Here is a 16,090-nt window from a genome sequence, read left to right on the forward strand (position 1 = left end):
AAAAAATTAGCCATGAAAGGGAGGAAAAATTTCAGACAGTAGTGAAGATGGGTGGATCAAATGAGAGTTTTTGAGGGAAGGATAACATGTTTGAAAGTAGGGAAACAAATGAACAGAGAGATTAAAGATTAGTGAGAAAGGGGTTATAAAGTGACAAATCTATTGAAAGATGGGATGAAATGGAATCTCTTATGTAGATGGAGCACATCCAGCGCTTAGCAAAGAAAAAAGCCACTGTGTGTGAAATGCTTAGAGGAGGAGAGACAGAAGGCATCTGAGAATATGAAATGAAAAACAAAGAAGAGGGTGCTTTTTGCTCTTCCTGGCCTTCCCTTAGTTTCTATAGTGAAACATGAGAGTCTTGATTCTCAGCTGAGAAGGTGAGGGGAAGAAGAATTGGAGGTTTGGGGAGTCATAAAAAGGTTGGAAAGGCCACTGCAGTGAATGGGAAAGAATCAGAAAGTGTGAAAGGATTGTCTTGCCAAGTTAGGACTCAGTTGAAATTATTTAACATAAATCTGGAGGGAGGACCCAGTCATCATTATGTAATTTTTTTTCCCTAGCTTCATTCAGCAGTACATGAGTAGGAGTGAAGATAGTCAATGGTGGAAGTAATGAGTGGTTAGGACTTGATAAGATCAGAGCAACAATAGGATAAAGGGTCAGAGGACTCAAAAGCACAATATAGAGTTGAACTGGTTTAACCAAAGGATCAAGATGGGAAAGAAAAGAGAGTAACTAGTGCAGGAATAATGTCTTGTTATGAAATTTAAGGGGTGGAAAGAGTGGAGCTCACAGCAAAGATGAAGAAATAGAATTAGGGTATGCAAGGCAGAGGGAGAGATAGTATGACAACAGATTATGATCGTAGAAAGAAATTTCAGAGTTCACAAATATGAGTATAAACAATTAGGGATGATGGCAAGATCAAATGCATGATCAGAGTTGTCCTAGCAGATGTTTAACAAGTGACTCTGAAGAAAAGGAAAAAAATGCTGGATACAGTTTTAAGCTTAATCTTATTATTAACATTTCCCCTCTGGCTTTGTTTAGATCATTAGACAAATAAATCAAGCCCTGGTTTGCTGACTTCTGAGATATGAATGCTTATAATGAAAATTTAGCTTTTGTGTCTCATGAGCTGATATAGCTGCCTCTAGTGCATTCTGATATTATCCATCTTTGAGTTAATTGAGGGTGGGGTGATAGAATAAATCATGGAAAATAAATTGAGGAATTGAGAGGTGTGGGCAATTGAGGGAGTATTAGTATTTTGTCTATTCAAGTCCGGTAGGGTGAGGGCAAGAGTTTGGGAGGAGAAAAAAGACTTTGAGCCAGGTACAGAACCCATTGAGGAAGGAAGGAGAATATCCTGGAGTTTGGTACTAAAGTTTTATTTGAATGATAAATATATATTGAATGAATGAACCTCAGATGAGGAGAGTTTAGAAGTGGCAGTTGAGAACAAGAAGTATTCCATCACCTCTGCCAGGATCAGTAATTGATGTGAGGTATGAGGAGATAGAGGTATGAGAGAAAGCACACCCAGTGCTAGAAGAGAATGAGAAGCTTTCTCGTTGGGAGGAAGTTAGGTCTCGATATGGAAATTGGTAGAAAGGAAAATGTTTAAGGTGAAAGCAAGTTTGTTACTTAAGAAATAGACATGGCAACTTCAGAGTGGGACTTTGGAGGGGTGAGGGTCTATATTGAATAAGAGTAGTCAGTGGGAGTTTGAATAATGACAGCTGTTCAGATTCACTGGCATGGGAAGGGTATGTTGGAATGGGAACATTTTAATCATTAAAGAAATTCAGGTGGGTTTTCATTTTCCCAGAGGGTTTGATTTGACTTTCTACTATTCTCTCCCCTATTCTTTTTCCCTTGTAACACTCCTCTCCATTCTATTCCACCTAAACACATTCTCTTAAACAGTGGGCACTAGGTTCTGTTTGGTTTTTAGAAGTGGATGATGTTGTGGATAATTTATGTGTGAGAGATATGGTGTAGTGGATAGAGGGGATGGCTTTGAAATTAAGGAAAACTACATGTACTAGCTGTGTGATCATGGATAAAATAACTTATTCTTTCAGTGACCCAGATAAATTCCTTGTAAGCATTGTAAGTTATTGATGAGTTTCAGCTTTCTGCTAGTGGAGGGATTCCCCATATTGTGAGTTCCTTGAATTGATAAAATCATAGATCTGGACCATCATCCACCAAAAAGAAGAACATCTTGGTTTGAATTCCTTTGTTTCCTTAAGTTTCCTATTTGGAAACAGATAATTCATAAGTTGAATGGATAACCCACATTTCCATGATCAAGACTTAACCTTGTTGCTATGGATATTTTGCTGGATTTTAAAAAGTTTTATTAAAAAATTTTGAAGTAACAATTTAACAAATCATAAGATCTTTAGAATATAAAGTAGTCTTAGAGGTCAGAGTCATTAATGGCAAATTAGTGAGAATTAGAAACTTAATTTACTTGGCCATAGTTTCTTTAGTTTTAAAATGAAGTTGGACCCAATAATTTCTAAGATTTTGTTAAAATGTGTCTACTTTGTAATGTTTTAAAATACTAAGTTCACATATGTTTAGTGATGAGATTTTTCAATTCTTTCTTTAATTTTAGGTAAGCAAAAGTGAGGAAAATTCTGGAATCTTGAAGATGCCTTGCCACAATATCCTAGTTTTCTGTATAAATTATAAATAACTTCGAGAATCGACTGAAGAGAGGACACAAGGATCAGTTTTTCAAATCATGCCATCTGAACAGAAGCATTTTTTTTGTGATGGAAAACTAACTACTTTAGAAAAGGATTATGATGTGAAAGATATAGTAGTTATTAATTCTGTAGAATCAGAGGAACCAAGAATTTTAGAAGATAATTTTGAACTGAAAAATGTGAAAGTTCATTTGCCCAAGATAAGTGTTCCAAATGAAGCCCTGTTGACACATGAGGTTGACATATATAGACAATTATTTGAAAATAAACCACAAACTGCCAGAAAATCTGTGAGCAAAGAGAAAGTAGATGAAAGTCCTTTAAATGATTTAAAGGAGTGTAATTTGTGGCATAGACCCAATGTAGGATATGAAGAAGAAGGAATGAAAATGTCTGCAAAAATACTTAATTTCAGCTGTACAAAATGTAGAGACAATATTCGCTATAGCCCGAATGATTTGCAGAAACATTTTCAACTTTTGCACTGTGGAGAGTTACCTTTATATCCTTGTGAGATGTGCAGTTTTTCTGCAAATGACTTTCAGTCATTTAAACAACACAGACTTATCCACCGAAGCACTTTAGTAAAATGTGACATTTGTAATGATGAGACTGTGTATACTTTATTAGATTTAACAAAACATTTTACAGTTAACCATTGTGTTAATGGTAATTTTCAATGTGAAAAATGCAAGTTCTCTACCAAGGACGTTGGCACATTTGTTCAGCATATTCATAGACATAATGATATTCACTATAAATGTAGTAAGTGTCATCATATCAGTTTCACCAAAGGAGAATTTCAGCAACATCTCTTTGTTCATTCCACTACTTTTCCCTTCAGTTGTCAATATTGTAAGTATAGTGCTGCCGGGAAGGACCAACTTCTAAAACATATGTTAGCTTTGCACAAAGATCAATTATATGCAAAAGATAAACTGGAAAAGGAAAAATGTGAAAAAAGGATAGTTAAGACTACATCTGGACTTAAGCTTATATTAAGACGATACAAAATAGGAACATCAAGAAAGACGCTTTGGAGACAAAAGAAGGAGAGCAATGGAAATGACAGCTATGTAGAAAAAAACACACAGGTGCTTAAAAATGCTAATAAAATTCAGATTAAATCTGAAGAACAGAGTAATGTATGGGAGCATTTGAATGAAGAAAAGGATGAAACCATGTATATTGAAAAGCGGAGTCAGAAGCAAGATACACCAGAATCAGAAACAAGAAATCTCTTACCTACCAGTCAGTGTAGTAAACCTGAAGAAGGATCAAGTTCTGGTTTTGGATTTTTGAAGAATGTTATACATGGACCCACGGTGCTGATGATGAAAAATAATAAAATATCAGTTCCTGCCAACTATAGTGCTAAATTTATGGGGTTCAAGATGGTAGATGGAAAACAACATATAGTCATAAAAATATTGCCTACCAATAAATCGAGTTCATGTTCTCCGGGTCTTCAGCCTGAAATAACAAAGGACAACACTACTGATTTGCAGCATCAAAAAGCTAAAACCACTGGATTATCTTCAGGTGCTACACTGCATATATCTGATTTAAATAACACAATTTGCACTAGTACATCTAATCCATTATCATTTCCTACTCCTCTGTTTTCTGGGAATACAACATTGGAAAAAGAAAAAGCTGTCATGGCTCAAGCTAGGGGTAAATCTCAGATAGTAGGTGCTGAGAAAAGTACACCTCATTTGTCAACAAATTCAGAACTGACTGCAGCTCCTTTGAATTTGACCACTAAACTTAGAATAAGTAATAATGTTGGAGCATGTGGAAGTTGTGTTACTCAAAATCATCCTCAGGTATTGTGTGCCACAGGTAAGAACCCGGTTAACTTGGAATCTATTGAAATAAAATCTGTTGAACCAAAAGCACAGCATAGTGGGATGTTGAATAACTCCAGTATTAATGATCTCAACTATATGCCATCCTCTAATCAAGGAACATTACCTTTTCACAATTACTCAAAAATGGACATTTTGGATAACTCATGCAGTATTTCAGTGACAGCACATGAAAACTCTGAAGAATCTTCATCAAGTAAAACGGCTATACACCAGTATCGTTCAAGAAGTGAATCAGTCTCATCATCAGTGGGAAGGAACACAAATCCAGACCTCCATCAACCATTTCCATCAAAGATTTGTCAAACTTACTGCCCTTCAAACACTAAAGATATTTTTGAACCTTTAAAAAACCACTGTGAATTTGATGCAGAAATTTTAGAAACAGGACAAAATATTAACGTACAGAATCCTGATGCTAATACAAATCAAAACTTAGGGAATGTTGCCGAGAAATCAGATTGGAAGGATGACACTTGTGCTGATTCATTCACAATGCCTAAAATCACATCTGTTTTCTCACTACAAAGTAAGCAGGCATCTGATTTTTTGTCACCTGAAGAAAACCAGTTGTTACAAGATGTATTGAAGGAAAACTCAAATGTGGGAAAAGATTCTGATACAAAACCAAATAAAGTAATACAACTTTATGATGAGCCACTTTTGAGAAATGAGGGAAAGATGAACATAACTGAATATTTTAAAGATTCAGAAACCCCATGCACTTTACCCATTTCTTCAAGTAATGTGGGTACTGGTGTACATACAGAATATCTCAGTGCCAGCAACTGTACAACAAATAAAGAAATAGGTGGGGGGAAAGAAAAACAAGTACTATCAGTACCAAATGATTTGGGAGACTTTGAGAAAATACCCAGAACTGCTGGTTTTGACACATTAGTTAAAACCCATTCTGATACTCAGCAGCTTATAAAAAGCAAAGTACAAGCTACTTCAGAAAATTCTAATGGCCTGGGTTCTTTTCATGTTCTGAGCCCATCAATAAATTCTGAACCCCCCAAGACAATTTTAGTTCAGTCATCTCCTAAAGGGTTTATTTTACCTTTACATCTTGCTAGCAAATCTGGATTACAGCTTGTTTCAGGAAGAAGTCTTTCATCAACTAATCCACCAGGTATTTATATGGCTCAAGGTGTGTCATCATCTCTCCTTTTAAACAAGAAACCTGGAGTGGTTTTAAGGTTAAGTAATGGAGTGCTTGGAAGTGTAGCCAACATCACAGGTGAGAATTCTCAAGTTTTTGGTGGAGCTGCTGCTAAGGAGCAAGACAAAATACCTTCTGTAAGGACAGAATTGAAAAAGGATAGTTCAGCAAATATAATTCGCCCCTCTACATTTGATAGTAGACCTGATATGACCATTAATTCAGAAAATAGTATGTCACTTAAAGCGTCATATTTTATTAGAAACTCAGCAGAACCTTCAGGGAATAGAATTTCTCCTCAAAATACACTGCCTGGATATCAAGGTACTAATTTACATACTATGGATTCAGTGAAACAGCCGAGTGAAGCTCAGCAGAAACAATCTCTTTATGCTCTGTTGCCCGATGGTCGGCAGGCAGTTCTCCTAAGATGTGTTACTCCCAATAAGTCGCAAATAGGGCCGTCTGATTTATTACAGAATAGCACTTATGAGCTTCAAAATCATCAACCAAAGAAAACTGGAGCAACACAGCAAAAAATACTGCTGAAAATAATAAAGAACCCTGCTTTTGATAACGGTCCGCCAGGAAAGAGTCCTAAGTCTTCATTACAGTTAGATATCATTCGATCTCATCAAACTTCCACAGCAATGGAGAAACAACCCGCTTCTTCCAGTGATGCCTTACTCTTAAAAAATAGATTGATGCCAGCAACCTCTACAGCAATATGCTCCATACCTCCTCAAGGGACAGTGGGTACCACCAGCCCCCCAGAGACGGAGCTGTTGAAGTGTCAGACCGAGGGTTCATTTGGGAGTGATTTCAGTAATAGAAAGTCTACCAGGAGAAAGATTTCAAAAACAAAAACTCATGTAAGACATAAATCTTCTGAACCTATGATCACGTGTAAGAACAGGAACTTTGGACCAAAATGGAGAGGAAATTTCCAGGAATGGCCTAGAAAAAAAGTAATGTTGCATAGGAAGAGTAAAAGAAAAACTAAACCCGAAGATTTTCATGATGTGTTAGACCTTTACAGACCAAGGTTTCCTAAGGACACAGTTAGAACTTTGCGACTTTTTCCTTTCAGTTCTACACAACTGGTAAAATGCCCCAGAAGAAATCAGCCAGTTGTGGTTTTAAACCATCCTGATGCAGATGCTCCAGAAGTGGTAAATGTAATGAAAAGTATTGCTAAGTTTAAAGGACACGTACTCAAGGTTTCATTGTCAAAAAGAACAATTCAGGCACTTTTGGAACCAGCATGTTGTAACTTTTCTAAAGCAATTAGTGATGACTTTTCTGCCAAAAGGCATAAAGTACTTAAACCTGTGAAAGAAAGATTTGTGTTAAAATTAACGCTTAAAAAAACAAGCAAAAATAATTATCAGATTGTGAAAACTACCTCTGATAATACTTTGAAGGCAAAGTTTAACTGCTGGTATTGTGGTAGAGTATTTGACAATCAGGATGCTTGGGTGGGACATGGACAGCGGCATTTAATGGAAGCTACTCGGGATTGGCATATGTTAGAATAATTTACCTTGATTATTTAAAAAATTACTTTAAAAGAATCAAATTATGATTTGCAGATGTTTTCTATTTCAGCATAATACCAGAAGTTAAGCTTTTAAATATTAATTGTTTTTGGAGCTGGTTATATTTTAATGGGAAAGCAGAATTGCAGCATTTTGAAAAAGCAAACAACATGCATGCATTTTGAATTTATAGCACAAATGTAAGTTTTTGTTTGTTTGTTTTTTGTTTTTGTTTTGCTTTTGCAAGAATATGTTCAAGAAATTAGGTTAAAATGAAAAAATTTGAAAAGTAAATCTTTTTTCCCAGTTATAAATTTATTTGGGAATGTATATTATAGTGGAGGTTGGCTCAATACTGCTTTAGCTGTTATCAGTCCTATAAAATCTGGTAAGTATTTCCTCTGTGGATCTAACCTCCCACCAAGAAGCTAACATATTTCTTCTTGGTTTCCTTTCCAGGCTGCTATTCTCAGTCTAGATTACTCAGAGATTTCTAGCACATAGAGGAGTATAATCTTTTAGGCAGTGTAGTCCAATGGAAAGAGTCCTGGATTTGGAGCCAGAGATCCTCTTCTCCACTATTAGCTCTGCTGCATTTAGTGTTTGTGTGACTTTGGGTAAGTCATTCTGTACTTCTGTATGAGGAGGGTAGGACTGATTTTGACCCTTGAGGGTCTTTTCAGCTCTAATCTATGATTCTCTCTGAAGGAAATAGATTGATTGGATAGTGTATTTGACTTACAGTTAATTCATCATAACTAGGATACAAGTGGGTACCTCACTTTTGTACAAGAGATGTCTCTGAATAGATAAGTAAAACAAATCAGTAAGTACTTTGCTTAATAATATCCTTTGATGAATGAAGGTTGACACTTTAGAGGGGCTATTCAGAGATGATTTAAAGGCTAGTATTGGGTTGCATAATAACAAGGAAATGTCTTTTTCGGCTCAAAATTAAAGAATCTTTTTGCAGAGATAGTGGCAGATTTCTTTAGATAATTGAATTTTCCAGAGTTTCCAGGGAACTCTTGGTCTTAGTGGATTCTAATTATTTTTCTTCTGGATGTAAGATCTACAAGTAGGCACTTCTCAGGGAAAAATGTTTTTCTAGATTTTTTGTTTTAAATTTATACAATAGCAATCTGGTAATCTCAGAGCTCTGGAAGAAAAAAAAAAAACCCAGTCCCATTTCCATGACTTACAAAACATCATTCTCATAGCTTTCACACATGCCTCCAGTGAAGTGGCTTTATTAATATTTAGAGGACTGGAAATCCAAAGCAAAACAGCCAATTGGTATCAGAGAAATAAAGGGAGATAGCAGTTCTATACAGTGGCAAAACTCAGGACCACTTTCTAGTGGATGCCTGGATAAGAACATATTTAAAATGAAGTTGTTGCACCGAATAATTAAAGATATAAAATTTCTGCTTTATAAATGTGGTTTAACTTTTATTAGGTCTTTGTATAACAAAACTCATCTGTATTATAAAATTATATGATCTAAGATTTTTTTGTTACATGGTTACTATAAGTGTTATATATTTTTATTATTGATTGGAATAAATCTTCAGGGCTTTTCTTCTGTACATGACTAAGATTTTAGATGTGTACATATTTTTGTATATGGCTTATTTGCTATAAATCCTGCACAGAAATTTTTTGGCCTAAAAAGTTTGTTTATTTTAGTTCTGGGCATGCACTAATAAAACTGGTTGAAAACTTTTAAAATATATATACAGAGCTTTTACCAGCATTATTTTCTTGGTTTTAATTTTAGTTTTATTAATTTTTTTTGTAAATTTGTTTTTCAGGGATATGAACACTATTGTTAGTAAGTGCCTAAAAGATGTGAAACAGTTTACATATATCAACTGTAACAAAAGGTCCAAAATGGGCCATTTCCCCAAGAGATTTATTTTAAAAAAGCCATATGTAGATGCTTTAAGCTATCTTGCTATGCACATGACACTTGTACTATTTCTGTGCAGTTTGTCTACTTTCTTAGTGAAGTATTTTTCATATAAATAAAACCTGTTACAATTGTGTTTATTAAATTGAGCCTAAGAATGGAATCAATTGGAAACATACAGTATATATTCATAATGCATAATGGTGTTAATTCAAGAATGGTAAGCATTGCTAATTTCTGTAATAACTTTCTCTTTAATATTAAATTTATCTTAAATTGTGTTTACACAACAATTTTAGTCTACTGTATTAATATCTAATGACAACTTAATGTTGTGCATTTTGAAAGACTTAGTTTTTTTTCAATCTTTTATGCCAGTACCCTATAAATAATAAAGTATGATTTTATTCTAAAGATTAGAAATTTATTTCAGAGTGGTATGTGACTTTAACCTCCCCTTCCCTCCCTCACCCCACCATTTGCGAGGATTATTTTGCTAGGACAAACTTGGTAAAAGCTCCTCATTTCTTAATAGGCCAGTCACCGGGCTTACCATTCCAATAATAGCCACTGAAGTGATCATCAGTCTTAGAGTTATTCTTGTAATAGATAATTGAGAGGTAAAAGAGAGCAGTCTAGTTGATAATCTTTTTCTTCAGTGGGTCACTGTTAAAATGACAGTATAAATTTCTTGAATTAATAGAGTGCTAATAAATACAAAGAGTTGTGAGATCTAAGAAATCTGTCATTTTAGTGGTCTTCAGATCTATATTCCTTGTCTTCCCTGACCTCAGTTGGAAGCCACTGTGATTCCCTCCAATGTCAGAAACTCTTTGCTCAGGCAAGTGTAGGTTTTTGGGCTACAGAGTAGCTGTATTGGGAAGATTTATCCTTCAGGTGGAAAACATCTTTAGCCTAATTGGGCCAATTGTGGTTAGGAGCTCAACTACTTCTGTGTCCTAACTTCCTCTCACTAGCAAAGTTGTGGTAAAAGCAGAAATATCCCTTTTGTCCTTTCTGTTATGTCCTTTCCTTATGGCTTAAACTGAAGCAAGTACAATCAAATATTTCTAGGACAATCTTCCAATTAAGAATTTTTATTTTTGCCCACACATACTTAGGTATTAAGTTCTTTTTTATATAGCTGTTGATGTTCAGTAAATGGTCCTCAGCTATTTTTTTTTTAAAGAACCTTCTTTCTTTTGTAATAATTTGAACATAAAACAAAAAAGCTTGATAGTTTTGCCATAACAGCCAAAATATGTTTTATTGATTCTCAAACTACCAAAACATTTTTAAGTCCCAAATTTTGTGTAGTGTTATGATATACTAAGATTTCAAAGTAAAACTGATATGCATCAACAGGTACGAGATATATAGAAAGAACAAAATAAGTGAATGGAGAGTATATTCCATTCATACCAGAGTGGGAAGGAATTTTTCCATTTGGAGTACAATTAGACTGAACTGAGTCCTGGGATCAGCAGTCGTAGAATATTGTCATAACTGCCACTAGCTGTGTGACATTGTTCATTGTCTTTAGGTTTCAGTTTTATATAAAAGGAAGGGGTTGGAGTTAATTGTCTTTAAATGCCTTCTGACTCTTAAAAATTATTTTTTTTCCAGTGAATGTGTCTCTGTTTTCAGTTCCACTAAAATATAGTTTAGGAAGAGAGTCGGATCCGGAGAGATAGAGAGCGACTGGAATTTGCAGGCTATATTAGGATAGAACTAAGGAAAATAAGGAACTATAATTTGATGAGACTTCTTAAGTGAGCTGGGATTCTTGGGGATTTTGAAATGAAAAGGAAAAAGTTGAAATAAAGGGGGAGATAAACTTTTCCAGGTACAAATAGAAATTTGTAAATTCTGCAAAACACCTTTTTTGCATGTAGATTATTTTAGTTGAGAACTCACTTGCAAGAAATCTTTCTTTTTAGACTTAATTTACCTCACTGGAATAATGATCCTCTTCTCATCCTCCTAAAGGATTTGCTCCTCTTTAACAGAAGCCCTTGGCATCCACTTGGGCTTATGGTGCTTTAGACATACCTGCATTAAAACTTCTCCTCAGCTAGGTAGGTGATGAGGTTTCTGAAAGATACCAAAATGGTCTTACTCCAATTCAACAAATATGTGCTCATTATGTCAAGGTACTAAACACTGGAGATATGAAAATGAAACAGTTCTTGCCCTGAAAGAGCTTATATTCTACTTATTTTTTCACATTGGAGAACAGAACTACAGGCAGCTAAGTAGATTGCTTTTGTTTTTAATTATTGATGTCAATGTTTCCTTGCACTAGAACTGGTATTTAAGAACTGATGAATCACTCCAGTAAAACTGTTCGTGAAATGGATTTTTCTTATCTGTCTATTTATTAAATTCCCTGAATTTCAGAACATACTATTTTCTTCCAAAAAAAAAATAAATAAAATTAACTGTTTTGCAATTTAATTTGTCATGTTTTTTAATTAAGAAATTGGGAAGTATGACTGATTTTCCTGTAACACCTACACCCTCTCTTTTAATTTTAAAGTTGAAAGTTCTGCAAATGTAACAGCATCATATAAAAATAGGTAATTTTATTCTAGGTTACCAAAGAAAGCTTGCATATTCTTAGTGAATTAAAATAGCATTCCACAAGTATATTGGTGGGGGTGTCAAGGAGAATACCTTTTAAAAATAATCTATTTTATTTCTAAAACATCTGTTTACCTCAAGAATTTGGTCACAAACTTTTATAAATTTGAGTTTTTAATTTTATGAAACTCTTGAAAGCCTGAGAGTCTTTAAATAATAGTAATCTGTATTGACTGAAACAAACATCCTTAGAAATATAGACTAGCCATATTTTTGGAATAACTAAAGTTACAGTTTTGTTTCCAATTATTTTTTGGTCTACTTCCCCCTGGCTTTTTGTTGAATGTAATTTTCATTGCATCGTGGTCTGAAAAGGATGCATTTACTATTTCTGCCTTACTGCATTTGAGTTTGAGGTTTTTATGTCCTAATATATGGTCAATTTTTGTATAGGTTCCATGAACTGCTGAAATTCCTTTCTGTCTCCATTACATTTTCTCCAGAGATCTATCATATCTAACTTTTCTAGTATTCTATTTACCTCTTTGACTTCTTTCTTATTTATTTTGTGGTTTGATTTATCTAATTCTGAGAGTGCAAGGTTAAGATCTCCCACTATTATAGTTTTACTGTCTATTTCTTCTTGCAGCTCTCTTAATTTCTCTTTTAAGAATTTAGATGCTACCCCACTTGGTGCATATATGTTTAATATAGATAGTGCTTCATTATCCATGCTACCCTTTAGCAAGACATAGTGCCCTTCCTTAACTCTTTTAATTAGATCAATTTTTGCTTTAGCTTGATCTGACATCAGGATGGCTACCCCTGCTTTTTTGACTTCACCTGAAGCATAGTAGATTTTGCTCCAACCTTTTGCCTTTAACCTGCATGTATCTCCCCGCTTCAGGTGTGTTTCCTGTAAACAACATATTGTAGGATTCTGGCTTTTAATCCATTCTGCTAACCGCTTCCTCTTTATGGGGGGGGGGTTACCCCGTTCACATTTATGGTTAGAATGACCAATTCTGTATTACTTGCCATCTTGTTAACCCCGGTTTATGCTTTTCTCCCTTCTTTCCCCTTTCCCCCCCTTCCCAGTATTAAGCTTGTGAGCACCACTTGCTTCTCACAGCCTTCCCTTTTTAGTATCCCTCCCCCCGCCTTAGAGTTCCTCCCCATATCTTACCCCTTTCCCTCCCAGTTCCCTTATTCCCTTCCTCTTAGCTTATTCCTTCCCTTTTCACTTTTCCCTTCTCACTTTTCAATGAGGTGGGAGAAGTTTCACCATGGATTGAATATATCTTAAGATTTTTCACTTAAAGCCAATTCTGAAGGCAGTAAGATACCCATTATATTCATCCCCCTCCATTCTTTCTCTCAGATATAATAGGTTTCCTATGCCTCTTCATGAGATGTACTACCCCCACTTTGCCCTTTTTCTGGTACAATGTCCTTTCCACATCAGTTTCTAGAACAAGGTATACGTGTATTCTTTATACATCTTTATAGCGGAAATATAGTTCCCAAGATTAATCTTTACCTTTTTAGATTTCTCTTGAGTTCTGTACTTGTAGATCAAACTTTTTGTTAAGTTCTGGCTTTTTCATTAGAAATAGATGAAATTCGCTTACTTCGTTGAATGTCCATTTTCTTCCCTGGAAAAAGATGCTCATTCTCGCTGGGTAAGTTATTTTTGGTTGCATACCAAGTTCCTTAGCCTTTCGGAATATCATATTCCAGGCCCTTTGATCCTTTAATATGGATGCTGCCAGATCCTGGGTGATCCTTATTGTGGCTCCTTGATACTTGAATTGGGTTTTTCTAGCCGCTTGCAATATTATTTCCTTCGTCTGAGGGTTCTGGCATTTGGCCACTATATTCCTTGGTGTTTTGATTTTAGGATCCCTTTCAGTGGGTGATCGATGAATCCTTTCAATGTTTATTTTTTCCTCTGTTCCTATGACTTCTGGGCAGTTCTCTTTGATAATTTCCTGGAAAATAGTGTCCAGGCTCTTTTTTTCATCATGTTTTTCTGGGAGTCCAATGATTCTCAGATTGTCTCTCCTGGATCTGTTTTCCAGGTCTGTTGTCTTCCCCAGAAGGTATTTCACATTTTTCTCCATTGTTTGATTTTTTTGGATTTGCTTGACTGATTCTTCTTGTCTCCTCGAGTCATTCAATTCCATTTGTTCAATTCTGATTTTCAGTGAAGTATTCTCTTCACTCACTTTTTAAAAATCTTTTTCTACTTGTCCCATTGAGTTCTTTTGTTCTGTGGAATTTTTTTCCATTTCGCCAGTTTTGTTTTTTAGAGAGCTGTTTTCTGTTTCCAGTTCACTAATCCTATTTTTCAAGGATTTTACTTCTTTATCCACTCTCTCTTTAACTTTCTCCAGGCTCTTTTGCCAAGCCTCCCTCTCCTTTTCCCAAGCTTCTCTCTCCTTTTCCCAAGCCTCACTCTGCTTTCCCCATTTTTCTTCTAGCTCCCTTGTGAGAGCCTTTTTAATCACTTCTATGAGGTTCATCTGTGCTGAGGAACAGACGATCTCCTCCTTTGGGGAATCACCTGGGGACTGCCTGTTTTTAGTCTCCTCAGGATTTAGAGTCTGCTCTCTATCTGTGTAGAAGCTGTCAAGGGTTAAAGTCCTCTTCAGCTTCTTGCTCATTCTGTCTATTAATCAGAGACAAACTACCAAAGAAAAACAGAAAAAACTGGAGTCTTTCTTTGGGGGGGGGCTGGGTGTGTTATCGAGCTTCCTCTACAGACTGCAGGGGGCAGCAGTGAGGCACTAGCAGGACTGTGCTGCGCCTGCGCTCTGAGATCCCAGAGCGTGCTGAGTCACTGAGGGGGAGGGGTAGCCAGGTCCCGAGAGACTCCAGCTGTTTGCGGTTGTGTTCTTCACCCCCAGTGTTTTTAGCTTCTCTGCTGGGCTGCTGACTTGCTGCCGGAGCAAAGTATCCAGTCCTGTAGCAAAGCTCTCCCCACCCCCTCTCAGCTCTGCTCCCGTGCTCTCACTGCCGCTGCCCGCCGCCTGCGCCCGATCTAAAACCGCCCCAGCCCTCCAGTAAAGACAGACCTTTCTTGGCAGATCTCAAGGATGGCTTCTCTTGGTAACTATTTGTGGGTTTTTTTCAGTCAAGCATTGATTCAGAGGCTTGTAATGAAATGGATAGTGAGAGAAAGCGCGGAGCTTATGCAGCTGTGTGCCTCCTCTCCGCCATCTTAACCGGAAGTCCTAAAGTTACAGTTTTGAAAAGGGAAAAGAGTAAGAGAAGGAAAAAAAGTGAAAAGCAGAAACAAGGCTGAAGTATTAAATGAGATCATTTGACCTATAATAAATTTATTAAGCGCCTTTTGTGTACAATGAATGTACTTTGATCCTGAGGAACAAAGCTAAGAGAGTTTTTGCCTTGTTGACCTTTATTTTCCCTAATACTCCAGATCATGAATTCTTAGTCCTTCATAAAAGTATCTATTGTATACATTTACAATTGAAGGACAAGATTTTCAATTAAATGACTGAAAAATAAAGATATTTCCTTTTGCCAATTAGATTCATGGATCTTGGAGGACCCCCAGATTAAGAATATTTATGAAGATTAGAACCTTTATTAAGCACCTTTAATTACTCTAGTGAATTCCTTATGTGGATATGCCATTTATTGATGCAAATCAGCAGTGTTTTCAATGTGGAGTCTCAGAGTTGTGGAACTCTAGGGATGACACTGAGAGTAAACCATAGTTGCACAACTAGCACGGGTCAGAGATGTGATGTGAGTCTTTTTATCTACTATACTAGTAGAATCAAACTCAAAAATAAAAACAGATCCCTGTGGCTGCATAGTGACTTGGAAAAACTACTAATTACCACGGTGTATCTGTGTTCAACTTGTCCCAGTTACATTGTAAACTGATTTGGGCAGTGTTTGAAACTTGCACTGCTTGGTGCTGCTTCACAGTAATGACAGGAATAAGACAAGTAATTATAAAGTAAATTTGAGTATTGTGGATGTAAATAAAGCATAACATGCAGTGAACATAAATATATGCACAAGTATTTCTGGCTGGAGGGTGGAAATCAAGGGAAACCATGGAGCAACAGATATTTGAACTGGACTTCAAAAAGTAGCATTTCAACAGATGGATATATATTGTGAAAATCATGAGTTTATTTCCCCTTTCATTGCCTCCTTTATGTTTCCCAGGATATAGTGCCATTTTGTTATTGCAGATACAGTAAGGAAGTGTCTTGGTGCATTGCCATAGCACAACAGAAGCCAAGATGATGCCAGGG

The 16,090-nt window shown here is 36.0% G+C and overlaps 1 protein-coding gene across 1 annotated transcript; it reads left to right on the forward strand.

The window, feature by feature from the left end:
- The first annotated feature begins 2,638 nt into the window (after positions 1–2,638).
- Positions 2,639–11,664, forward strand: ZNF518A (zinc finger protein 518A). The gene has a single exon (XM_051981758.1). The coding sequence runs from the start codon at positions 2,762–2,764 to the stop codon at positions 7,298–7,300; it is 4,539 nt and encodes a 1,512-aa protein (XP_051837718.1). The 5' UTR covers positions 2,639–2,761; the 3' UTR covers positions 7,301–11,664.
- Positions 11,665–16,090: the final 4,426 nt, after the last annotated feature.

Source organism: Antechinus flavipes, chromosome 2 (assembly GCF_016432865.1).
Source record: "Antechinus flavipes isolate AdamAnt ecotype Samford, QLD, Australia chromosome 2, AdamAnt_v2, whole genome shotgun sequence".
NCBI classification, from domain to species: domain Eukaryota; kingdom Metazoa; phylum Chordata; class Mammalia; order Dasyuromorphia; family Dasyuridae; genus Antechinus; species Antechinus flavipes.